Below are 27351 nucleotides of genomic sequence, written 5' to 3'. Positions count from 1 at the left end.
AAAGGGTACTGGGGGAGCTGGTGGAAGTGCTCACCCAGCCACTCTCCATCAACCTGCAGCCCTGGCCAACGGGGAAGGTCCCAGCTGACTGGAAGTCAGCAAATGTGGCACCCACCTACCAGAAGGGCGGGGAGGAGGATCCGGGGAACTACAGGCCTGTCAGCGTGACCTCGGTGCTGGGGAAGGTTCTGGAGCAGATCATCCTGAGCGCCGTCACACGGCACATGCAGAACAACGGGGGATCAGGCCCAGCCAGCGTGGGGTTATGGAAGGCAGGTCCTGCCTGACGAACCACATCCCCTTGTGTGACAAGGTGACCCGCCCAGTGGCTGAGGGAAAGGCTGTGGCTGGTGTCTGCCTGGGCCTTGGCGAAGCCTTTGGCACCGTCTCCCACAGCATCTCCTGGAGACACCGGCTGCCCGTGGCCGGGGCGGGTGTGCTCTGCGCTGGGCTAAGAGCTGGCTGGGCGGCCGGGCAGAGCGTGGTGGGGGATGGGGTGACATCCCGCTGGCGGGGGCACACGGGGTGTCCCCAGGAGCCAGCCCTGTGCCCGGGTGGCCACGGGGGCCAGCAGCAGCCTGGCTGGTGTCAGGAACAGTGTGGCCAGCAGGGCCAGGGCAGTGCCCGTCCCCCTGTGCTGGGCCCTGGTGCGGCCGCCCCTCGAATCCTGTGTTCAGCTTTGGGCCCCTCACTACAGAAAGACATTGAGGTGTTGGAGCGTGTCCAAAGGAGAGCAACAAAGCTGGTGAAGGGTCTACAGAACAAGCCAGGGGCAGCTGAAGGAACTGGGGGTGTTTCGCCCGGAGAAAAGGAGACTCAGAGAGGATCTTATCACTCTCTACAACTACTTGAAAGGAGGCTGTAGCAAGGCAGGTGCTGGTCTCTTCTCCCAAGTAAGAAGTGTCAGGAGAAGAGGAAATGGCCTTAAGTTGCACCACAAGAGGTTTAGATTGGATAGGAAGAAAAGTTTCTTCAAGCATTGGAACAAGCTTCCTTACAGAAGTGGTTGAGTCACCATCACTGGAGGTGCTTAAAAGACATGTAGATGTGGTTCTTAGGGACATGGTTTAGTGGTGGGCTTGGCAGTGCTGGGTTAATGTTTGACTCAATGATCTTAAAGGTCTTTTGCAACCTGAAAGATTCTATGATTCTATGAAAAGGAAAAACATTTTCTGTGTACTATAACATTTTGAGAAAGTACATGAACAATCCTTATTGTGCTCTCTTGTCTGTCTGCAGCTTATGCTGTGAATGGCACTACTGGAAAGTCACACAGAGTTTCAGTGCAGTCTGAGGCTTCCTACGGCTCGGGCACATTACCACCACATAAGGATTCAGCCCCCGAACTGGAACCAATGTGACACTGTTCATGCATGTGATGCTGTCTTTGGGTACCACTGATGTTTTGAGAGCTATCAACACTCCACTGAGCACTGTAGGCATAACAATGTCTTTTCTGCTTGGGAATAACATCAGAGATGACACCTATTCATGTCAGTGAGGGCTTTTCGTTTGATGTCAGTAATACTGGCCTAGGTATTTGCTTCTTCATTCAGCAATGCTACATGATTACATCTTAGCAGTGTAAATTGGTAATAATTCTACTTAAGTCACTAGAAAACTAGTACTATAGGATAACAAAAGTAACTCCTACCTGGTAATATATTTCCATTTCTGTATCTTGGGCATCTTGGTATCACAGTGTTAGTTTATAAGACTATTTGGGCAAGTTTCTAATAGCACAGGAAACCTCCCGGTTTTATAAGTCACCGTGTTTGTACAGCAGCGCACTGCACAGGTACAGGCTTTTAATCCTTTGGCTTCAGATGAGAATGCTAGTCTAACTTGGTGCTAGAAAATATTGACTTGTATGATAAGTGGTCAGCTGATACCAAAAGGCACATCTTTTCTGACATAACACTAAAGGATAGAATAGTTAGGTTGAAGGAGAACATTTAGGTGGTTTAAAAATAATTAAGAAAGAAAGATCGACTTATAATTAACCTTTCACAGGCTGAACAGATGATCTTATGCTGAATTATAGCATTACCTTTCTCTGTGTTGCAAATGTTTAAACATTTGAGCCTACTGCATATATAAAGTAACATGAAGGATGAATTTAACCCAAAGTGTCCTTTTTTTTTCCTGATAAGAATGTTGAGAATATGAATTTCACCAGCTGTTTCCCAGCATTATCCATAAATATTTATAAAGTGGGAAGGATAAGAATGACATGAGACAGTTTTCAGAAAATTATTCTTAATTAACATCCCAAATAGTTTGAGAGACTTCCAGTATTGATTTACAGCTGCACACCGAGGATTTTCACTTCACAAATGGGAATCACCAGATTACTGACTATGGACTCCCAGCCTGTTAGTCACTGACTGGAACAAAGCTTATGGACTCAGTCTTCTTAAGTGCAATTGTAGAAATGAATTGCAAAGTGCAAACCAACTCTGCGGTTGTGTTGGTGGTCTGTTGTGGTCATTTTACACCCACTTCCAAAAAGGTCATCAATTTCAGAAATTGAGTGTGAAACAAGTGGAGGCTGTTCCACAGATAGTTTGGTACCATGGAGGATAGAAACTCACAGCACATTAGGTATTCCTGGGTGATGCCATATGTGGTCTCTAATTCCAAGGCTAGTAAGTCATATTCTAGTTTTGTTTAACCCACTTCACAAAGTCAATTCATCAAAATTGACAAAATGCATTCCTATCTGAGAGTAAGTTTCCTCCCACACAGATTCTATGTGCAAGCAAGATTTAAGCTAATGGATTCTACAGCATTCCAGCATGCTTTTGATGCAAATATAGTAAACCAACATGAACATGCAATCACATTCAACTGATGAAAAAACTTTGTCAGGTTATACGGTCTATGCATTTAGGTCAGATGTGTTTACCTGTTCATTGTCATCTTCATCACTGCTGAGTTTCAGATCATCCTCAAGCATTCTGAAAAAAAGAGACAACAGAGAATTACATTTAATGAAGTAACTTTATATACAATGGGTTGAATTTACCCTTCAGCAAAGTCAGAGGAAAAAATCCCTTTCAATTCAACAACAGCAAAATCAGATCTGGGATAAGTAAATGGATGGATACCCCACATATGTCTGCATTAGTCCTTCTGTGTGATGCTAGGTAAGAACAAATGACTTTCAGGCTCATCCATCATAAAGTCTGGCAGTCAGCACCTCTTTCATGCCCTCTTATTTGCACATTGTCTCACAGTGATTTGTCCATATATAACATTTTTCTGAATTTCTAAATTTATTTCTAAATTATTTTATTTCTAAATCAGTAGTGTATTTCTAAATCAGAAGGTGGAAGGGAAATTCAGCTCTGAGACTGTTAAAAACTGGAAAAAAAAGTCCTCCATGTTTCATTATTGATCTAGGGCATCACTGATCTTCTTTCAGGCCAGTACCAATCCCCACCTTATCAAACTGAGAATGAGAGTGGAGAATAGCAAGAGGAGGAGGAGCTTGTTTGAGGTTTGATGGGACCTCACAGTTGCTAGTATCTGAAGGCAGAGCAAATGTTTTCCAAGCTAGGAATCTGCTAATTCATATCCCCATTTTTACATATATATATTTTCAAAATAGAAAGAAATTTCACATAACCGCTCCCTGCCTTTGGTTAAAGGGTGAGGAAACTCCTAAAAGACATGGCTGTTCCAATGCCTCCTTCCTTTCCTTCGGTAGATGTAAGAGTGGAATAATGCCTCATCTTATATTACTATTTTTATTTTTAAGCCAAGAGTTGGGTATGGCAAAACACATGGGGTACGAAACCATATTATTTGCTGTGACATCTTTCCAGAAAAGGTATCTTCTTTTGAGGTCTGCCTATCTAGAGAGGCATGGCTAGCGGCCACCAAATACTCTCCTGTACAGCTTCCCACATATTCACGCTTTTATCGGGTGGTCCTCTTCAGAGCTGATATTCCTTTGGGCACACTTCTAACTCACACCCGTCTTTTAACCTTGACACATTCTCTTATCACAGATGATGTATGAATGAATTGGCACATCCCATCCAGATCCGCTGCGACAGCCACTAAAATTGCCAAGCTTCCTTTCTCCCAACCTGAGCTCCTTCACCCATGGCAGGAGGCTTGCAAATTGCAATTACTGTTTCCTTTCTGCCTTGATGGAGACTGAAGTCTATGATTTTTTATTGTTAGCCTTTAAAGAACTGTAGCAATCAATGGATGTTCTGTTTGGAAGAGGTTTTTCTTTTGTTTGAAGACTACTGGTAAATCATGGATGCCTTGTGGTATAAGGAATTTTAAAGAAGGGACAATAATCCCAAGGTGGAAATACCAGAAGATTTGAAGCCATGCTCGTGCTCTTAAAAGGAAAAAGTGCAAGGAGATCTTTAAACCAGTGTGTAAGTCATCTGTCTTTCAGTGACCTCTGTTGTCGGGCAGCCGAGTGTTTACAAAGTATCTGGACACATAACCACTAGTCATTAATGTCTTGATAAACGGCAGATGCCTCCCTGTAATATGTGAACCCATAAAAGTAAGACTGTAGCATGGATAAAGAATCTTCTAAAAGTAAGAATTTGTGGTGGGTTGACCTTGGCTGGATGCCAGGTGCCCACCAAAGCTGCTGTATCACACCCCCTCCTCAGCTGGACAGGGGGGAGAAAATACAATCAAAGGCCCATGGGTCGAGATAAGGACAGGGAGATCATCAAGAATTACTGTCACGGGCAAAACAGACTCAGCTTGGCGAAATTAGTGTAATTTATTGCCAATCAAATCAGAGTAGGGTAATAAGAAATAGAACCACATCTTAAAACACCTTCCCCCAAGCCCCTCCCTATCTCCCAGGCTTAACTTTACTCCCAGTTTCTCTACCACCTCCCCTTGAGCAGCACAGGGGGACAGGGAATGGGGTTTGCTACCAGTTTTGCTGCAGGGCTGCTGCTCTTGCATAGTCTCTCTCCTCTCTCCAGCTGCTGTTGCGCTGCAGTTTTTTCCCCTTGTGGAATGCGTTGTCCCAGAGGCGCTACCACCACCGCTGATGGGCTCGGCCTTGGCCAGCAGCGTTGGCTCTATTGGACATGGGGGAAGCTTCTGGCATCTTCTCAAAGAAGCCATCCCTGCAGATCCCTACAACCAAAATCTTGCCAAACAAACCCAATACAGAGTTTGTCAGGAAATATTAACCTTTAGAGGCCTGGACTTTGGTGATAAACAGGAACTTTTAATGTTGTTTATCTAGCAGACACCTTCATTTGTTTCCCCAGTGTCATTACTTGCTGGGCCATTCTCAGTGTATTGCTGTACCTCAGTCTATCCACAGTCCCCGATTGTTATCTGCAAGTCTCATTACACACCAGAAGGACAATACCCCCAGGAAACCGAGACCATCTTCATACAAGACTATATCATTCTGACTCTTAACTCTAATTCAATTCTACACTCCTCCTTTTAAACCTACATCTCACTTTAATGTGTAAATTATCCACTGCTTTAAAGCAGCACTGCTACATAATGCGTTCTATTATTATTTTTTTTAATGCAGATCTAAGAGGACATAATGCAAGGATCTTTTCATGAACGAAGCCCAAAGGGTGGTGTTTTTTTTTTCTTTCCAGCTATCTATTTTTTTTTTCCATTTCTTACACGTTAAATTCCCATTTGACATATCCTGGTAGAAATAAACCAAAAAGGACAAAGGAAATTCCATATTGGATAAATGGAAAGAACAAAGAAGAAAACATAAAAAAGATAAATGAATACTCTTAGTAAACTAACCAAACAGCCATCTGAAATGGCTGATTAATAACTGTCCTCACACAGCCTGTACTGCAGATACTTTCTAACAAGTACAGTAAGCGCTAGACATGTTTATTGAATATTGAAAAATATAAAATGGATATAAAACATGATTAGTAGGAAGGACAACTGTTAGAGTTGGTTTCAGATAAACTAAATTTGCAGGATTTATGAGTTCCCTTCAGGAGACTAATGGATGTTTAGACAACTAGAGAGAGGAAAAAAATTGGATTTTGGTATTTCTTTAGCAGTTCCAAGCTTATCACTTGGAGTATATAATTCTTCTTAGCCTGTTCTGCTAAATGAAGAATATGTCACCCCATTCAGCTACAAAACTCAAACGTTAAACAACCAAACCACACAGCTTCTAAAATGCATCATACTCTCCTGGCAGATGGAATAATTAAAGAGAAACTGAATACGGTATCAACAATAAATATATGGCAGCCAGAGAAGTGACGGAATAAATTAAAAATACACAGTATGTGCAAATGAAAGTAGAATGCTGAAGAGTTCAAATAACCTGCTCCCAGAGGATACTGGTTAGAAGCGGTAATATTTTACAGAAAGTAGAGGACTAGATGGTCTTCCACAATTTTAAAATGTGCTTAATATTCTGAAGACATAGGTCACAGTAGCTTGTACTGTTTAATGTTTCTATTAACTCTCATTTATAAGCGAGTAGCATCTGATAACACTCAAAGCCCAATAAGGGCTTTTTAAGATTGCCAGCAACCTTAATCCAAGGTGACTATTTCCCTGTCATATCTCGAGACGTAACCCATTTCAGCTTCAAAGCCCCAAGACAGAAGAGCTCTGTATCTACAGCTCTCTCTAACACTGGCTGGATGGGTTGAACATGAAATTAGGCCCTCTTGAGTGAGAGATCCCTGTAAATATGCATATGATCTATTCTGCTCTATGTAATTGTTAACCTCAGAAACACACAGACTCCAGATTACAGAGTGTATTTGTTATGAAGATCAGGCCAGCTATTAATAAAGACCAATTTGGCAGATATGTTAAAGTTACAATGAATACTGCCAATGAGGGCAAATCAAAGAGAAAACTGCCTGTATCAGAAAGCTTTCTCCAGAGGTGTTATGAATTAATTTTATTTCCTATTCTTCTCTGACCCAGCTGACATTATTATTGAATATACATGTACTTGTTTGTCTTTTCATCCATAGCTAATGCAAAACACCACTTTAGGGAAAGAATGGGATTAAGTAGGATTTTTTATTTCATTATTAGAGCAATGCCATTTACTCTAATGGTTGAAGTTGTGTCAGCACATTTATTATAATCTACAATTTTCAGAGGTTTATAATTTGGAATGTGAAATTATTGCAAAGCAGAAACGTCAGGACAAAGCAACACATTTATCTGCAGTGTAAGTAGGGGCAATCTCATTGACTGACTACAATACCCACTTCCTCCAGGGATGAATCAGCTCCCAAAGCAGATTGTTCCTACACTACAAATATAGCTAGACAAATGGGTGAATGAGGGCTTTATAAGGATGAGTTCTGTAAGAGTCTCACTAGAAATAGTAACAACAAAATATTATTTTCAGGACCCTTCAACTTGTGCTGGGCCTCAGAAGATGAGATGGACCAAATTCAAAATGAGCTATTTTTACAATAGTTTTTTATGATTTTGGCAGAGCAAGCTAAATTTTTATCTTCTTTGACTCTTCACACATTTTCCAAAAATAGAATTTAAAAACTATGCCATGGTAATAAATCAGTTAAAACAATCAGAAACCCCTCTGTATCTATTCTCTTAACAGACAATGTCAAAAGATTATGCAAGTCCCATCATGGCTTCTGTTTCTCAGTGGGACAGACTGTTTTATACCTTTTTCCTGTCCATGTTCAGCTCAAATGAGTCACAGAGTCCCTCTGGTTGCTTCCAACAGTTGTTACAGCGTAAGTTGCTCAGCTAAAATATAAGTCTAGGCATGTTTTTTTAACTCTTTCAGAGAAATCATGGATAGTGAAAGGCCAAAGCTGCAGAGCAGGATGACCTAGGACTTGATGGGGTCGCTGAAATAGGTTTTCCCAGCCATCACTGCTGGGAGGAGAAAAGGCAGCAGAACCTCAACTCAACTCTGAGGTATGGGCTGAAACTTACTGGGGTGTCACCAAGCTGAGCTGCATGCACAGTGAAATTGGACTTGCAGCCTATCCCAACTGTTTGAGTTCAGCAGGTGTTTTGGGCACACCAGATCTGCTGGTTTGGGATCCTGTGAATGAGCACGGGAGGATTTGATTAGGAGATGTGAGATAATCTCCTCCCTGAAAAAGCACTATCACGATAGAATTCAATTTCAGATCTTTTATAGAAGACTCTGAACTTCTTAAAGGAGTATTTTCACAGCTCAAGGTCATTTTGTTTGTTTGTTTGTTTCAAGTATAATGTATTTAAATGCTTTTTACAAATTAACAAGGTCTAGATTGCTAATACATTTCTGAGAATGTTATGCATTTCTTCCTGTTCTGGTTGTGTAGGGCTGTGATGGGAGCACACTGTGTTTATAATAAGATGTTATAGGTTTGGTGAGACATCAAGGAGGAGGTGCTTAAAAGGCAGCCTAAATAGGATGAGGTTCTGCACTTCTAATTTGCTCTGGGTTCAACTCGCCACTGCAGTGGAGCTCCACTCGGATGGGAAAGAGTCTTGTGGTAATGAAAAGGATGGAGAAAAGGGAAGAAGGGGCTGCAAGCAGACAGTGAAGAGCATACTTGGCAATTCCCTGATCCTGAGCTGCCCAAAGTTAACTCGCTCATGTCAGACCACATTTGTACAAAATGTATATCCCATCTGGGTCATATGACAGCAAACAGAGGTGTTGCTTCTGCTGGAAAGAGGACTGACAATGGTGTTATCCAGACATACAGGCATGCCATTTGTTTCTTGTCAGGTTTGTCTCTGGTAAAATGGAAATACATTCATAAGATTGCTGCTTTTCAAAATGTTTAGCCCATTTGTTTTTGTAAATCTGTAACGTTGTTCTTGCAACCTCAATGGGCAAACCATGGTCCTGTCCCATTGGTGGGATAGGATGTATTGATTAAATTCGACTGAAAAGTAGAAGTAAGGATGAAACTACCTAGTGACACAGAAGACACAGCCAAGCGCAGGTAAGGAGAAGCAGTGGCTAGTATGGAAAGCATATAGAGGATGCAGGAGTTCTCCAGGACTAAAGTTCCCTGCTGTTTCAACTTTCCACTGATACAAAAGGACAAATTTAAATGGAGGTTTGTGTGATTTAGATTGGAGTAGTATGCGCTAAAACTGGTTATTCTGTTCAATATTAAAGAGAGAGCTTAGACTGTTACAGCAAATTGCACTTGTGTTAATTAATAAGACATTCAGAACGGGCAGGAATAAAATAAATGTCTTTGAGGTGAAAAAAAAGTAGTGCATTACCATCCTGAGCTACAAAGAAGCCCCTGTCACACTCTTGTTTGCAGCGATACTTATGTGGAGGGAGCACTGAGAGGCAACCTTTCCTACCCCTGAACTTGCATGGAAATAAGGCCATCAGTTCGAAACAATCTATGCTGCTTTACCCTATGGACTTTATACCAAACTTGTTTTTCATTTTTTGTAGTATATAAGACTTCTCTGAAAGTGTTAACTCAAAAGGTATCATGCAAATGACAAACTGTATAATGGAATTCAGATGTATGTCAAGAATGTGTTGCACACACTGGAGTACAGTTTTATCATTTATCAAGGGGGAAGAAGGGGGCCTATGTGTGTGAAAACATCTAACAATAGATTTCCCCAGAGAAGTTTATAATACAGTGGACCAAAAAAAAATGGGGGAATGAAAATAAATGGTAGAGTAATTCCAAAGGAAAAAAGAAGATCTTTTGTTTAAAAACATCCCATTGATAAATCTTGAAACATGATATTCATTCTTTTGCTGAATGTGGAAGTCATCTTTAAAATATTTCCTCTGAGATACTCAAAGAGTTACAGTAAAAGAAAATCTCTGAAGATTAAATGGAATTTATAAGCACTATTTACATTAATAGTAAGGGCCACTTGTCCAGCAGTTTTATACATACTTAAATATAGTTTATTAATTTTTCTTTCTCCTCATCCACCATTTTCATTCATTATATTCTTATCAATGATTAGGCCAGTTTGGCAGACTCTTACTCACAGGAGGAACTTCTACTCATTTGAGTAGTTTCAGTGGCTTGAATAGGACTAATTTGCTTAAGGTATAGATCAAATCCCATCTCTGGCCTGACATTGCCTCCCCTTAGAAAGAACTGAAGTCAAGGGTCATGTCTTCACCACAAAAAAAGCCTGTGAGCAACAGAGGTACCTGGTATCTTCCCTCCCACAGAAGAAGACACACATTAGCCTCATAACACGGTCAGCCTCCCTCTGGCCCAGCTGATGGAGAAAGATGGCTTGCTAAGAAACACTCCATTTTGTGTTGTCACACTCAGCCTGCCTTAGTGTTCCTGGCACCATATCAGTAATTAGTGTAATTACAGCTGGTGAGAGAGAAGTAACCCTGTGGTTATCTATTAGGTACCTCACAATCAGAGAGTGCACTTCATTACTCATTGCTCCGTATCATCTCTTAATTTCAAAAGGATTAAGCAAAGTTAATTCTTTCAGTAGAAGAATTCCTTTATCTAGCCATCCATTAATCTCTATGTATAAAAAGCTCTTCAAGGCAACTAAAATATTAAATTGCTACTAAGTGTGTTATAACTACTGCTCTGTTGACAGGCATTTTGTTTTTCATTAAAGCTGAGACAATAACTTTGGAAGGAGGGAGAAACCCCTGCCAAATTTTATCTGTACATTACAAATGTTGATGGAAATTTAGCATTTAGCATGTACATTTAGCATGAATAATACTGTAGCAGTTCCAATAACTTCACATCCACATTGAGGTCCAATCTTGCTCCCAGAGAATACTTCCAATAGAATGGGAGCAGAATTGGATCAAAATATTTTAACAGAGTAATAGGCAGCTTAAAAAGTCCCCAAAAACCCAGGACCTTTTTGTTTCAAGCTGGTGAGTTGATATTTTTGTCTTAATAACACTTACCACAACTTATGCCTTCTGCTTAGAAAAGTACAATCTCTATTACATTATGTCTCCCTCACTTTCCAATGACTCCTCAGTACAAAATACCCCTCTGGCAAGGCCTGAGAATGATGTTTAATTCAAACAAAAAAATACAAAAAAAAAAAAAAAAAGGGGGGGGGGAGAGAATAAACAACAGACAAGAACAAAGACAAGTATGGGTGCAGGAAAAAAAACTGGGAAGGTGTAATAATTTCTAAAAATGCTAGAGTAGAACTTGTATTCTTCAAGTTTTTGAAGAATAAAAATGAGGGCTCCACCTTTTTTAGTGTGCCAAAATCTGCCAGTGTGCACAAAGCTTTTGCTGTTTTCCCTTTGATCAACTGCAACGGCCGATATAATTTTGGGTTCTGCTATTTATCAAGAGCAATATATAGTCCAAGAGCCATTTCTGTGATACATACTCATTTCCAATACATTCCACATGAAAAACACCTGCTTACTGCAACCATATTTGATTAAAACTGTCTCCTAGCCAGAGCACCAGTATTTTCTCTGGTAAACAAGCCTTCAGTTGGCATATTTACACACAAAGGCTATGGGAACTTAGCACACAGTTAAACAATGATTGATAATTCTACAGCAACTTGTAAAGGTGACTTTAAAAATTCATACCAGAAAATATATTAAAAAGAGTTGTTCAGCAGGGAACAAATAACATAGGACTAGCTCATCTATCCAATGTTCTAAAGCGCATATGGAAGGACATTAATTTTATTCATTGATTATATTCTTTTATCTTTTATTTCATTCCCTTTTTAATCTGGTAGCAAAGTGAGTCCTTCAAGGAGCTGTTTGATGAACTGTCAGTACCAACATGACATTCGCAAATCTTTCTCTGTGCACTGTTTCCCCCTTACATAGACTAATCTTGTATCTGAAGAGCAGTTATTTTCTTTGGTAAATCTTAAGCTTCAATAACCTGGTCTGGAGTGGAAGCAGCTTTTTTGTTCATGAAAACCTTTATACTGATGCATTTTTGTGGCTTTTTCTGCCATTTGAACTATTTGCCTCTAATTCCGAACCGCTGTCTGTGAAGTTCAGTGTCATGGAGAGAGACTGCACTTCAGTGTCAGCGATAAGAATGACACCAAGTCCTCAAGGCACTTTACAGAGGCAGCACAGACTGAGAACTACCGAGTCCCTCTACCCCCGTGGGTAATAGGACTGCACGGAGCTGGGCAGCGGGGTGATGCGGAAGAGAACCTCAACCACTGCCTGCAATGGGGTAAGGCTGCACAGCAGCTGACCAGCAGCACCAGTCTGTTCCAGTCTGTGAGCTACAGTGGCACCCACAGCCATTCCACCCCAGCTCTGTGTGATGGGGCTGGTATCCACCTGTCCCCTCCCAACCACAGCCCATTCACAGTAGCTAATGGAGGCAATGGGTGTCCAACACACAGCATAATGCACACAGGGGGACCTCTGCCTCCTCGCTGCCCTGGCACAGTCCTGTGGCAGGACCTCGGGAGGATGGGGGTGGTTTTCCAGTCTTCCTCCATAAGATCAGCCAACTTTATCCACACTTCACAAATAAGGGTAGATCTGAAGAGCTCTGAGCAAGGAAATCAAGGCAGCTGCCTGGACCTTGGGTGCTGAGAACAAGGTGTCAATTAAATAAAAAGTGCAAGAGAGGACAATTTATCCCAAGTTCATAAATCGTTTCCCTACTTTCTTTTAGCCATAACAAGGCCCAACAATCTCTTGACTACAATTAGCAACCTATTTCCCTCCATAGTTTCCATTCTTTAATAAAGTCTTTGAACAGCATTCATAGCCGATATATGTGTATGCCTTGGAAGCAAACACAGGTCTGCAAAAGGGTACTGCTCAATTAATGTTTCTCCAGTGCAGAAACGTCACCTCCTATGGGTTCACAGCACTCCGATATGACATGGGAGCTTTTGACTCAGTTTTCATAGCTTAAGCCCATGTAGAAGGGAAAAACTATTTTGTCTAGTAAAAACCATTTCTGTCTAGTATTAGGATCTTCAGAATTTTCCAGCTCAAATGTGGATGTCAATAGGGTTATGCCTTGGTTAAGGAGACAAGGACAAAAAGAACAGAGAAAGAAATGACGCTATGATTCCATGAAAATCCAATACAAAGTAGTAATAGAAAAGTGGAAAAGAGAAGACAGAGGTGGAAGAAAAGGAGGAAGAAAACGCCAAAGGCAAACTAAACCCATGTATCTCACTGTGCTTTTGTAGAATATGCACTTTTGCCAGCCTTGGTTTGGAGGAAGAATGGATGGTATAGGAAAAGAGAGGAGACATGGTCTCTTCTTGATAGAAGTATACTCAAATTACAGTATTTGCTAATGTGAGGAAACTTGCAAACTCCTAAAATGAACCCGAGATCCTCAAAAGCTCAGGCACTGCTGGGATCTGCTCACCCCCTCACAGTAAGGATAAAGAGTATTTGGCAAGAAGCAAGCTGAAGACAAAGCCTGCCAGTTTCTTCAACAAAACTAGCCTCTAGAAAAGCTATAGTGACGAATGTCCTTGTATTTTAAATAGTTCAGTGTGAGTGGACCCTAACTAATCAGATGAGTGGAGGAATGGCAACAAAGTCTCTCTGACAGTGATCTCACGTTGACAGGTTTTTGAATCCCTGGGGTCAATTTGTCATCAAGAATGAATTGTGGGGGATGAGTGCCCCGTTACTCAATAAAGGGTCTGGCCGCTTCATTTCTGTGCAAATGAACAACAACTTCATAAAACTGTAAAGTATTTATTTACTTGTTCAAAAGGAACACTCAAGATGTTTAATAAAGACTGGTAGGGGGAGGTCTTCCAGTGGCAGACACTGAAAGACCAACACAGTGCAGCCATGACATAGGTTTCAGTGATGTGTTAGGCTGCAGAGAAAGTGAGCTTTAGTTTCAGAAGCAGAAACAGAAACAATGTTTGTTCATATGGAGACAAATGAAATTTGTCACATGTCAGATCTGTAAAGAATGTTTTAAGCTTAGCACTTGACTTAAAGACAGATTTTCAGGGGTGTGCATTACCAAAGCAGGATTCCAAGAGGGGATGCAAGTCCTGTGCACTGGCCTGCTGATGGTGCAAAGTGAATAAAGAGCAGGGGCTGGCTATAGAGAAGGTGAGCAAGTACCAGGGTCTTATGCATGCATGAGAGAACTGACTGGGGTTTTCAATGCTGCAAAGGCATTACACCTTTATGAAATATACTGCTGGACCGTGCCTGGTACAGAAGGTAATTTAGGGCTGATCAATAAGCAAAAATCCCCATAGAAAGCAAAGATAAGGAGATCTTGGGGAAGGTGAGCTTCATTTTCACTGCACTAAATTTCTGATCAGTTTTTAAAGCCACCTCTCCTGTAGCTGCAAAATCCTGCACTGGGAACCCACACCTATCCCACAGATCTGATACAAATTTTGCAAAGAGAAATTAATCTTCAGTAACTGTTCACTTCTACCCTTAAATGAACATTCTGTTGATCAATCTAAAAATGTAAAAACAGATTAATACAAGCAGTACTACAACTAATGTAAATAGAGGGGATAAATGAATAAAATACTTAAATGATTCCTGAATCTGCATGATTTATAAGGCACTGAATATGCATGATAGAAATCAAGTACCAAGCACAGTCCTGAAAACACTGACTCATACAAGTAATCCTTGCTCCTGCAAGCACTATTTTTCAGGCTCAGATCCAAACAGAATGCCTGACACTGTTTGCTCTGATAATCACTCTAAGATAAACAGATATGAATAATTGCAAATACTTCCAAGCATTTCCTTTCACTTACAATGTAAAAAGAAAAATTAGAGGATAAAATGAAAATGTATGTTTCCACTTCCAGATTTCATACATCATTAATTCTGTAAAAATATATCCATCTTCATGCTGATACTTCTCTTTGCTTGGCAAGCTTGAAGAATGCAATATGCTTGATAACCTGATTGAAAATTTGATCCTATTGTTTAACAAAATGAGGATTGTTTCATAAGGGGCTCCACCATGTCTGTGCACATTTTCCCCTAAGTAACAGTGTAAGACTTGTATTTCCCCAGACAGATGAACATTTATGTTGATGTACTTGGCTAGAGATCCAATCTTGCCCTGGCTGTCATACAGGAGAATTTTCCTCAGCATTTTGAATTATGGCACTGAAATAATTTAACAGTGCCTTCTGTGCACATTAAACAAGTTTTCTGATACAGTTAGCTCTTACTGAAAGTTTGTTTAGCCAATAAATTGTGCCACATGGTTAAACTACGCTTTGGCCTGAAATCTGCAGAGGTTATTTTTTTTCAATATCACTGCAAATGGTGTAACTCAGGAAAAGCTAGCATTTCCCCATATTCACACACACCCTCCATATACAAACAGTCACCCTTCTTTGTATTCCCTAGGAAGTTACTTTTGAGCTATCTGCTAATTTGTGCTTGCAAAGCCCTCTTCAGTGTTAGAAGGATGAAGCTGGGAGGAACCAAGACAGGAATATTCAGTTATTGGTTTAAAATGTTACAGCAGAGATACCCACAGAAACTGTTTGTGCCTAATTACTGAAAGCAAACCCTGCAAATTACTATCACGGTTCTGATCCTAGTGAGAACGTGACATACATTGACATTTCCAAGATCAGGAGAAAGAAGACCTTCTTTAGCAGCTCCCTACTTTAATGTCTCTTTCCCAAAGTTATCCTGAGACCACTCTGGTCTTCCTTTACCTCAAAGCCTCTGCAAAACATTGTGATTGATTCTCTGAGAGATAGGTTAATATTATTTTCATACCAAATTCATTTAGTTATGAAATGAAATGCATGTTACCATTGAAAAAACATTGAAACTCATAACACAGTCCTCAGTGATAAAAACATCCCAGAAAAGAAAATTCCAGAATACTGATTTTGTGCCTCTTTTTGTACATTTATAGCAGGCCTGGCACTTGATTTCTTTGTCCATGATCAGCATATCTCAATGTTATTATAAGACAAATAAACAAGAATATTAGTACATAAAATTGATAAATGGAGACTCATTTTTTTCTTCAAAGGGCAAAACCTAGGGGTGATACAGACTAAACTTAATGTCATGGATAGTCTAATGACATCATGACTTTACAAAGACAAGTAATAGCATAATAATAGTCAAAATTGTCAGACTGGATCAAGCCTGTGGTACATCTAGTTCTGCATCTTGTCACAGAAGACTTTTCAGTGGAACAATTTGTTAGTACTGAATTATTTTTCCTAATATAACTGGAACAAGACATTGGTTCATTATGCTCACGGAGCACATATGTCTCCCAAATTCTTTATTCCAATCTTACTTCAAAATCTCTTTGAACCCTGGCTCCACTGTTGGCAGCAACCTGAGTCCTAATTGTATGCTGTGTAAGAACCTATTTGTTTTTTCTTGGCTTTCTGAATTTCTCTGAGTGCCTCTTTCAAAACCTGATTTTCTATCAGGATAGCTACAAGGACATAATGTACCTTTTCCCTACAGTATTACTTTTGTACTTTCTCATCTTACTTTATACACCTGCTGTTGCAAGTCCAAGTCTTGGTGACAATTATCTTCTGAAGGAACAAGTGTCTATCTTTACCTTATGTCTGGCACACGAGCTGCAAAGCCCTCCCCACTTTTGCTGAGTTTTGATGTTAGTTCAGTTGAAACAGGATGAGTCCCACGAAGAGGCAATTGCATGATACACCTTGCACTTGGTGTGCTAGCTGTTAATCTAGAGACTAATCCAATTGATACATATGGTTAGGTAGTTGGGTAACCATCAGGGCACAACACTACCTTTCGTCTCCTAAGGTAATGCAAAAGTCATATCTCAAATCCAATTTAAATTGGTGCTCCCTTGAGTCAACAGATAATTTCTCTCTAATCCTCTTCTGGTTGTCTATAGGGTAACCTTCAAAATCTCAGATATGACACTTAAAAAAAATGATCAAGTCATAATTTTTTTTTAGCACAAAACCTAGCTATTTTTCCTGGTGGCACTATGTTCCAGCTGTTATCAGATTCAAGAATTCTTCAATTGCCTTGAACTCTGCATTTATTTTCCTTTTCCAGATCTTTGCCAATGAAAATACCTCAGCACTGCTTGAAGAGAAAATAATCTTGTCAGTTTTATTGTGCCATATCTGAGATGATGAAGGTCATGCTAACTACAAGTCTGTTCCAATTGCTGTGGGGTTGGGTGAGGTGGGCTTTTTATTTTATTTTTGGTTTTCCCCTTGCTCCTACCACAAAGTAATAGGGATTTTCCCCTTTCATTCATCTTGCCTTTTGTTGTTTTTAATCGACCACCCATCAGTGCCGAATTGCCTTGTAACTGTCTGCTGAGCTTTCATTTGACAGAGATAGCTGCTATTGTTAACAGGAGCCTTCACTTCAGCCCATTTAACTTTCCTTGGTTTGACAGCTTCACAATAGCCACCTTCTATCTAAAGAAAACTGTGATTTAGTAGAAAGGGAATGTGGGACAACAGCCTGATCTGTCACTCAGTCTCCAGTGAGTTCTCTTGGCATAAAGTTCCCCCACAAAGCCAGAGGATGAAATACTACATGAAAATAAGACGGTCATGAGACATGTTCAGTTTTATATTCTGGTAAAATCTAAACAGAAATGACACTTAAAAATACAGCCCTTTCCTGTCAGTGATACCCTGTGCTGGGCAGTAAAATAAATATTTTGACTGATTTTAAATTTCCATTTTTTTTACTTCTATTCCTGAGCAATGCTTGACTTTTTCCCCCCCTCTTTTTTATTCACCTAGTAATTGTTCTCAGATTGATCTACAACAACTCCTAGTGGAAACAATATGTCACAAGTAAATTAAAGCTTTCATTGGACCAGTCATTGGTCCTACTCCATGTAAGTCTACAAGAAAAGATGTTGATGAATTAAGAGCCTGGATGTCCTCCCTTACCAACAATTAAAAAAGTCAAATTACAGCTGCCTAAGCACAGCCTCAGAATACTTCCCAGCCCAGCTCCACACAGCTTTCCAGTTACATGCAGTTTGGAAATGCATTTGTAGCTGATTTTTTTACTGTTGTGCATTTATGCCTAATGCTCTTTTGCGGTTGTGCTTCAATTTGGTGTTACCGTTTGGCACAAATGTCAAGCTGTAGACATCCCACTATTAGATTTGCAGGCACCATTTTTCTTCTAGCCATAGTTAAATAACTGTGTTATTTTCTTATCCAAAATCCTGGATCCAAGTTTGATGAATGCTTTCTTGTTAAAAAATGTGTCTAGAAAATTGAATTTCATTACCATAAAGCATAATTTATTTCAGTCCATCTATATTCCTCTCCTTAGAGTTCTCATTAACTGCAACAGAAGAGGAGTGAGGAAACAAGAGTTGGTACAGGCACACACTGCAAAAGGAATCCCCTAAACTCACTGCCATGTTCACCTGTGTTTGAGAACTATATCCTAGTATTTAAAAAAAATAAGTTACTCTGGTAGTGGTGGCTAATTACTGAGCAACATATGAATTTTCGTTTTGCAGCAGTCATTCAAAACTTCAGTTAAGAGTTTACCACAGCTATGTAGAAAAGCATGTTCAGAACTGGAGACAGAAAATTAGACCATGGATAAACTCCAGTAAAAAGACAGATAACAGTTACTAGAGAAGCATCTATTGCCCAGAGTTCACTTGTGAGAAAGTACCCATGAGGCTATAACTAGGAAGAACACCAGACCGCTCCACTGTTTCTAATTAGGGAGGACATCCTTCATTTTATAGCTCCTGTGGTCTAATTTGTAGAGAGCCATATCCCCTAAAGCTTTCTGTAAGCCAAATTAAAACTCATTCCATCAAGGAGTTTTAGCAATATACAGTCTCTGATCACAATACATACTCATGGTCATAGAGCTGCTTCAGGCAGTCAGCTGGGGGCGCATTCTTTTTTTTTAGGGCTATTCTTTTTCCTTTTTATTAGGAAACAGCACATTTCTTCTAGGAAAATGCATTTTAAAGACCAGAGAATCTGTTTCTGTTTAAAGAGTCATTCATAAGAAAGAACAGTACATGCAGTCTCTCTACTGATTTTTCTGGTATTCTCTCACTTTTAATTAAAACATTTTTTTCCCTACTTTTTTAGTTAAGACACCTCAAAGCTTCAGGCAGCTCAACAAACATTGCTAGCAATTTTTTCTCTAAATGGAAAGAAAAAAGTTAGGGCTTTTTAGGAGACTTAAGACTCCATGAACGCTTTTGAAGTTTGCAGTCCCTTCTCAGTCCAGAAAACATTCATATCATGTGCAGCAAGCATCCTGTGTTCGACTCTGCTAGTCTTTAATCCAACTCTGGACAGGGAGAGTAAATTCAGTCTGTATGCCCATTCAGTCCTTGGCCTCTATGCTGCCACTAACAACAACAGTGCCAATTAGGATTACAGCTTCTGGATTTGGACACATGTCCATTAGACTCTGATTGAGACCTTCGATTCATTTCACGCAGGCCACTGAATAGCTCTGAGTGTAGTGACTTTTGTTCACTACAAATCTGCCTTGAGTTTGAACCGGTAACCTGAAGGTGAAAGGGTCCATCATTCTATTGTTAGTGCAGCCCGCGCCAGCCAGGGTCCCCTTCCCAGTTACAAGAAGGATTTGGTGTCACTTTGTTGCTGAACTTCATATACGCACACACACACAATTTCCTGAAAAAAAAAAGATCCCTCTTCCATTTCTGTGGGATCTAATATAACCGCACAAGTAATTACCCATGCATCTGGCATGGCCACTTGTACCAATCAATGGTACAAAACCTAAGTTAGATGCTTATTTCCTTCCACATGCAAATGGACTAAGCTAAATTTCTTCAAGTAAGATTTCAAGAAAGTATTTATCACAGCTGGTGTAATTACAGAATTACCTGTGAAAAACGACAAGGGCTGAGGGATCTAACGAATAAATGGAAAACTACAGCATAATATCAAACAAAAGGTCTACAGTGAAAATATTCCACTAGATAAAGGTCATATATTCCCCACCTCAAGGAACAGCACAGCTCACTTTGAATCCAGGCAGGTGAAAGCTTTGCCTAGATTTTTTGAGGATATTTGGATAAACATTCCCAACTTGTTTTGACAACGGATGGCCAATATGGCAAAGTGTTTCAGACTGGTTCACAGGAGCAGGTTGGGAATCAAAACTGAGCAGTTTGGCTGGCCCCAAAATGCTGAGAGCTATCAGCCTTGAGAAGCTGATGAAAAGGGGGTGCCCTGCAGCATGCACCAGTGCCTGGGTGAGGCCCCAGATCCCCCTGAGGGTGCTGCTGACCCTCTGGCCTGCTACACCCACCTCCTTTCTCTCCATTCTGTATTCTTGTCTCTTTCATTAAGTCTTTATCCACTCATTTCAAACAAAACAAATATATTCACTGTTGTTTAAAGGTTCATCTACATTTCCTGTAATTATTTTCATCATCACTACTCTGTCAAAGTTATTTCAAAGTAAACTGGCAAGACAGCGAGCAAGAGACTGTAGCACCGTCATGTGTCTTCCCCAACCAGTTAAATCTCAGCAAGAAGTTAAAAAAAAAAAAAAAAGAGATCTATTTAAAACCAGATTAAGCTCAAGCTGCTAAAGAATAATAAATTGCTCTATTTTAACTGACTGAACTGTGCACACTTAGAATACAACGGCATATTTCATTTGGGTTTATGCAATTGTTCAGTCTACTTTTCTACCATTTCACCCATCACCAGATGAGAGAACTTGTCAGGCAAAATTGTAGTTAATGATGTTTAATGGTGGCTAAGCCTGATAGACTTGTTTATTTCTTTTCTTCTTTTTTGTTGCTTTACTCTCACTGAAATAATGAAAATATTACATGAACAACTTCTGTATTATTCGCAGGAAAAGCTTCCATTACCAATGCTAGGTAACATAAAGCTTTATCTGATTTATACAGCAATCTATATAAATCTACTTTTATGTTTTATTTGATTCCAGCCATTAGGTTGTGCTAGGAAGTAATCCTAAAATATATATCATAGTGGCAATTCACTGTACTATACCAAATTAATCTACATAAATCTATACCTGTGTACAGGGAACCAGCATGGTAATATCACCAGTATGGAGGAGGAATGGATGCCAGTAATTTTACTTGTAGGCTTTCTAGGAAGTTCAAGCTTTTTCTAAACCACTGAGCAGAATACAGATGTCCCCTGTTGAAAAATTCCTCTGCCTGAATTAACTGTATCATCATTAACATAGCCCTTACTTTTTAAATTTCAGAATACGAAACTGCATATTAGGAGAGGTATTTTCTCTTTATGACTGATCTAAAGTCAGAGAACTGGAGCACGAATGGGCTGTTTGGAACAGAATATCCATTTAAAAACCTGTATTCCTTACTGATTTAGAGTTCCTCACATAGCTGAAGCCAGTGTGCTTTGTACAGCTGAATGAGGCCAGCTGGCAAAGTAGAAGCATATCAGTATTCTGACTGCTTTTCTTTTGTTTGAATATTACCTCAGTGGCCGTACACTAAACGATGTGAACTTGATGGGTTTGACTATGACCTCAGCTAAACTGAACAATATGAAGCTGGCACATCTGTAATCTCAGGCTTGCTATTTTTCAATTTATTTTTCACCTGATTTGTATTAAGATGTGGTTCAAATTTTAAAATAAAAATAAAAAGGGCCCTTCTGCATTCCAAATCAATCAGCAAATGCTGGCATGCCAGAAGGCAGGCTTCATCTGCCTCTTCACACCACATTTGGTGGATCCCTGACTTATGAGAGCTTGATTTCTAAATGTTTATGCAGAAAGAAATGCTTTACACATCCGCTCATTCTCAGATAGCCTACAGGGATTTCTGGCAATACTATTTCCCCCCCCCTGCCTTCCAGGTTTTCTCCCTGTGAATGCATAAAGACACAGTGACAGCAGGAGCAGGCTCAATCACAGTGAGCAGCATCCGTACATATTATTGCTATTGACTCCATGAGATAAGCTGGACATCTGTCTTTACTTTTAGCAAGTTCCACAAGGATAAACATGAACGTGAATGTGGGCTGTCCATGGACAGTTTACTGGTGCTCTTTTATAGCCCCATCTCATCACTGGGCTTCTGTCACTTTTGTCTGAGCTATATTTCAGCCTCAGGTCACAAGAGTTCAAAACACAGTCAATTAATCAAATGGTTTCTATGAACATAACTGCAGTTCAATAACTGTTTCCTATTCAACATAACCAAGGAAATGAAAGGAGAAGGTTAATGTGGAGATAGCTAGGTTACATGTGGAGCTTTAAGCAGCAGTCCTTGATTAGCCACCATCAGACAGGGCCTTTTATCGGTGGAGATGTTTTATGTGAGACAAAAAGCAAAGCTGGGACATTTATGGCCTGATCCTGCTCTCAAATAAAGTCAGGTTGAGTTCTTCCATTGACTTACGCATACTATGCACATACTATGACAGCTATGATCCTGACAATAAAATTAACACAACAGCAAAAAACCAAAAGGAAGATATAAAACCCTTCTCCTAGAATGCACTGTGTTTACACTAAGATAGATATAGGATTCAAGTCTCTAGGGTGAAATAATTGCTCCCAAGAGGAGAGGAACTGAATATGGGACATGGCAGCTAATATGCCAAAGTGATGGGTAGGAGGGTGCTATACCAGCACAACAGGTTTACATTTGTTTCAGTGGTACGAGGTGGGGTTTGCAAAGCTGCTGATTCCAGCTGGTGAAAGGGGAAGGCCCAAATTCCTCAGTCTCTGCTGCCCAAATATAACCTATCAAATGGGGTACGAAGCAGCACATTTAGCCTGCCAGCTGCCCGTTTAGGAAGGCTTTTCTCTGTCTTGCTTCTATAAAACGTGCTGGGTTCCTTCTTCGCATCACCTATATCTGTTAAAAAGGGGCCAAATCTAAGCCCTCTAAGCAGCGTGAGAATCATCCTTTGTGATGCGATAAACCCCCATAAATATGTGTTTCTAACCACTGAAGACAGCAAGCTTTGGAGGGCTTAAATGGAAAAAGCTAGTTTACATGGAGCCAGTTCTGGGTATTGCTGCATATGTTAAGCAGCACTTCACTTGACAAATGGTCCCAAAGAAATCTATTGGCTATTCAGGGAGTAAGGTGGTGTTTGGTATGAGTAAGGGGAATAGAATCTGGCCCTTGTTTTATTTTCAGAGAGAATTCAAACATGTGTTTGTTCTAATTTTCCCTTCCTTCTAGTACTGCTGGTATTCACTTGGCCTGGCTTTAGAGGCAGAGGGATGTGAAAAACAGCACCAGTAAATAAAATAAATTATAAACTCTCCAATATATGACTAAAATAGCTTTTTTTCCCCCACCGTAAAATATGTGGCATAAACAAATTCCATAATGATGCTATGTGTTATAAAAATTTTATTGGCACTTGTTTGGAATCACCCACATAATTTGCTTGTGAGTTCACTACTCGTGGGTAATGTGCTCATCCCAAATGCATGCTAAATGCCAGCTTATGTAAAAAGTCCTATTACAGTTTAGCAGAGATTACTTTTTTTTTTTTTTTTTAACAGAAGCCTCTTGTAGTACAGAGGGTCACAGAAATTATAAAAATCTTATTCTATAATAGGCAATGTTTTCATTAGGTTTATCCCAAACATCCCATGTTAAATTCCAAAAGTTCTTAACAGTGACATGTATATCCACTCCACAATCTTACATTTTTCCCCTTCCCATCTCTAACCACATCTTTGTGTCGTATCATACGCATGTGGCTTCACCTAGGGAACACGGTCCCTTGTGCTAGGTCAGTATAAAGACACACTATAAAAGAGTCCTTGCTCTAGCAATTGTACTGCCTAAACAGTACAGGGAATCAGAAAAAAACGTTATTCCTATTTACAGACTGAGAACTGAGACACAATTTCCAAAAGGTCATAAAGTCCCTATAAAGAGCTGGAATTAAAATAAAATTCTCCTGAGCACAAATCCCGTGCCTTAACAACAAATTCATCTTCCCACAGCATCTGTGTTTTTCTTCATCTACTATATTCCATGTTCATCCCTGTACCATTTAAACATCCCTCTTTAGTACTGTGAGACGATTAGTACCTATCTTGACTTAAAGCATCACACACACAAAATAACCGTTGCCAACCAACTGCCTAAGCTTAGTATAAAGCAATTCCTTAGCCCCACAGAGAAAGCTGCAACAAAACCAGGAACAGACCAGATGCTGACTGGGCAGAGTTAAGCTGATTTTCCTCAGTTTCCTTTCATACTTTCCACTGCTTTCTTCTCTAATCATCTTCTGACTCATGATGATGCATGTGAAGATTATACAGGCAAGAGGCATACCTCCTGCATTGCCACATGCAACCTGAAATAAGGCTATCAGCCAAGGAAGCTCCTCTGGATACTTCTGTGCCTCCAACTACACACCCTGCTTGGACAGAATGAGGGAGAATTTGTGTAATTAACTTAAGATTATTTCTTTTTTTTTCTGAAAAAAAAAAAAAAATGGAAAGGGGGTAGGACGTCTAGAGCATCTAAATTTTTCTCTAAGTACATATTACCTCTCAATTTTCAGGTGAATATTCTGTGAAAATTCATGACAAAATTTTAAAAAAATAGGCAATGTTTTACAGACAATATTTTTCTGTTAACTGACATATAAGAGAACTCTAAAACTTGTTATGAATTAAGGTTAACCCTCAAAAGAAGCACCTAATTTGCCATCACAGCAAAAAAGTGAGATGAAGAAAATGTCTTGTGAAATGCTGGGCATATTGGGTATTAATGCAATATAGTTATTTCCAAGGAAAATGGAAACTTTAAATAAGGAAGAACACATTGCCCTTCTAATTTTCAGAATTATTTCCTACCTAAAGATAGACACATCGCTTCATTTTCAATCACTTGAGATCAAGTAACTTTCTCTAAAATCCAAAGAACATACCTGCTATTAACAATCTCAGCAGTGTTTAATAAAAAAGCACTTAAGCACAAACTGTACTTAATTTATATGACGTGTAGCTATAAGTTATCAACCCCAGAATCCTGTGCAGGAATTTGTAGGAATTAAATATTCAGTTTTTCTTTACTGATTCAAGTGGGAATTTTTTTCCCTCAATTGTGCAAGCTTGACAGCAGGGGAAAACGAGTCAAGTCAACCCTCCAGCATGAAACTCTGTACCGTGGTGGGTACTGGGAAGAGCAGAGATGCAAGTCTGCTCAGGGAAGCCAGAGAGGTAGCAAGTTTACAGACTTTCAGAACAATCTCAGTTGTCAATACAGGAATAAACATGTCATCTGTTTTCGTTGAACCCATTGGCAAAGCTATTACATTGCTGAAATTTGGTTAAAGCAGGAGTGGAAAGTGCCTGAATCAACAAAATAGATCAGATGTGCTGGATAAATGCTAAGTGGAAAGCTATAGGAAGGACAAACACACGTATTCCGCTTAGAATATATTAAAAAAGAAATGTCAGAGGACCAGACCAGTCAGTCTGGGGAAGGAGATGGAAAGAAGGAAGGTAATAAAGCAATAATCTCAGACGCAGCTCTGGAATTACCCAAAGTCTGCAGTGCTCTGTGGGGATTTTAAAGAGCACATTTAGGAAATTTGTTAGGAATTAGGAAGGCAGGGTCAATAAAGTTAAACTCTGTCAATAATCACTCTGTAATATGTACAAGTATCTTCCGCCACAGTGCCCGAGGGCTACCCCTGAACTCAGAACTGAACTTTTCAAATTTAAAAAGATCCATTTATTGCAGCAAGTCATTCGAGAAAATTTTATTATGGAAAAAGGCCTAAAAATAAAGCTGTTTTTTTAACACTCAGGACTGACACTGCCCTGCACCCCACCCCCAAGAGCATCTATGAACCAAACTTTGCCAAGAGGAGTACTTAATGAGAAGTTTTTAAGTCATTATCCTGGCCATAACAGCACCTCATGTGACTGCAGGGATTTGGGAGGCCAGAGCAGGCCACCCACGGAGTGACCAGGTTATCAAAACATGGGGCCCAGCTCTGCACTGGGCTTGCTGGAGGGCGCTGAGACCAGTAGTCACATAATGGCCAGGGAAGGAGGAGAACCAGCCTCTCCCACACCTGGTCACCTTCACGCCTCTGAAGAATTAAGGCCATGTCTCCAGTGCATCCCATTGTGCTGCAAGGGGGCTTTTGCGTGATGCAGAGCAAGCTGGTGCCCGTGCGGAGGAAGCAGAGCAGCATGGCACCGCCGCCACAGTGCCACCGAGCTGCTGCCATGGGCCATCGTGGGCCAAGGGGACATGGTAGCTCCTCAGCACTGGTGTGGAGAGCTCTAATGCCGGGGGACACCACAGCTGCCCCCATGGCTGTCATCCTCGCCAGCACTTCTGAGCATCACTCCAGCCTCAGAGGTTCAGCCACAGACATCAGGGATATCTTGGCATAGAGCCTTCAGGAGGCGAAGGGCTACAAAAATTCATTGCAAGCTCATGTTTTCCTTGAGTATTTACACAAGGCATGTGCTCAAAGTTAAAAAGCCCTCCACTCTCTCTTCTATAATTCAAAACATTGTGGCATTACGGGATGCTATTAATGCTGAATTGCTGCAGATACCGACTGCCTGAGACAGCAGCCACTTGAAGTGTTCTGCTCCCAGTGAAAATATCTAAGGTGAAGGGTGGGAGCTGTGTGCTATGCAACATCAAAGAGTGAAATGAAAAGTAATTTTTTTTAAAGTAAACTACCTAAATCGTGGACGTTTTTAAGAGGGCTATCTAGGCCCTAGAACTGGATCTTGCTCTTTTTTCTCAGATGACATTCCAACAGTCTTGTTTATTGTTAAATGGCTCCATGGTGCTAATCTGCAATGGTATGTTACCAGAAAAACAGGAGTGCTTTAAGGACGTGGTTTTTAAAACGGACCTTCACGTCCTTCAGATGAATGACTCTAGTAACTTCACCAAGATGACTTTTATGACTAAATGTACTGGGATCCTGCTCCACTGTCAACTCATTCAATTCATCCAGCAACACACTAAGGCAAATAAATCCACTGCAGGTCACACTAGCAGCAGGTTCAGCTTTTGGGTGTAGCATATGAAAATACATCATTTCAAAAATTTCAGCTTTACGTTAACTTCTGATTTCCAGTCAGAATATCCCACAGAGGTGCACTTTGCCACCCCACATACCCAAGTTTCAATGCTGCTTGATAAATGGCCTTCAGGAACTCAGTCCTAAAGGCACTCGCCACTTAAGTCCTGTCCCAGTGAGGCATGAGATCACATGCACATAAGATTACAACCACGGGTTGCCAACACAGCACACTTGGATCTACCATCACCCCTCCTCTTTCTTCAGCAGGAAATTTTGTTTCAGCACAATTTGAGAATTTTGTTGACAAAACCACACCAGGTCTTCTACAAGTGCATGCCTGTGAGTGCCAAAACACATCAGCACCATCTGGACTGA

General features: G+C 40.3%; 1 protein-coding gene across 5 annotated transcripts in view; it reads right to left on the bottom strand.

The window, feature by feature from the left end:
• AFF2 (ALF transcription elongation factor 2) overlaps nucleotides 1-27351 on the bottom strand; it is a 349278-nt gene that overhangs the window by 98957 nt on the left and 222970 nt on the right. For all 5 annotated transcript variants that reach the window (XM_080365661.1, XM_080365658.1, XM_080365657.1 and 2 more), the window contains exon 8: nucleotides 2909-2960. In XM_080365661.1, coding sequence (XP_080221787.1) covers nucleotides 2909-2960 — 52 coding nt within the window. The remainder of the gene's footprint in view (nucleotides 1-2908; nucleotides 2961-27351) is intronic.

Source organism: Falco punctatus (assembly GCF_963210335.1).
Source record: "Falco punctatus genome assembly, chromosome: 15".
In the NCBI taxonomy this organism is placed as follows: domain Eukaryota; kingdom Metazoa; phylum Chordata; class Aves; order Falconiformes; family Falconidae; genus Falco; species Falco punctatus.
This window is presented reverse-complemented; position numbering and strand designations above follow the sequence as displayed.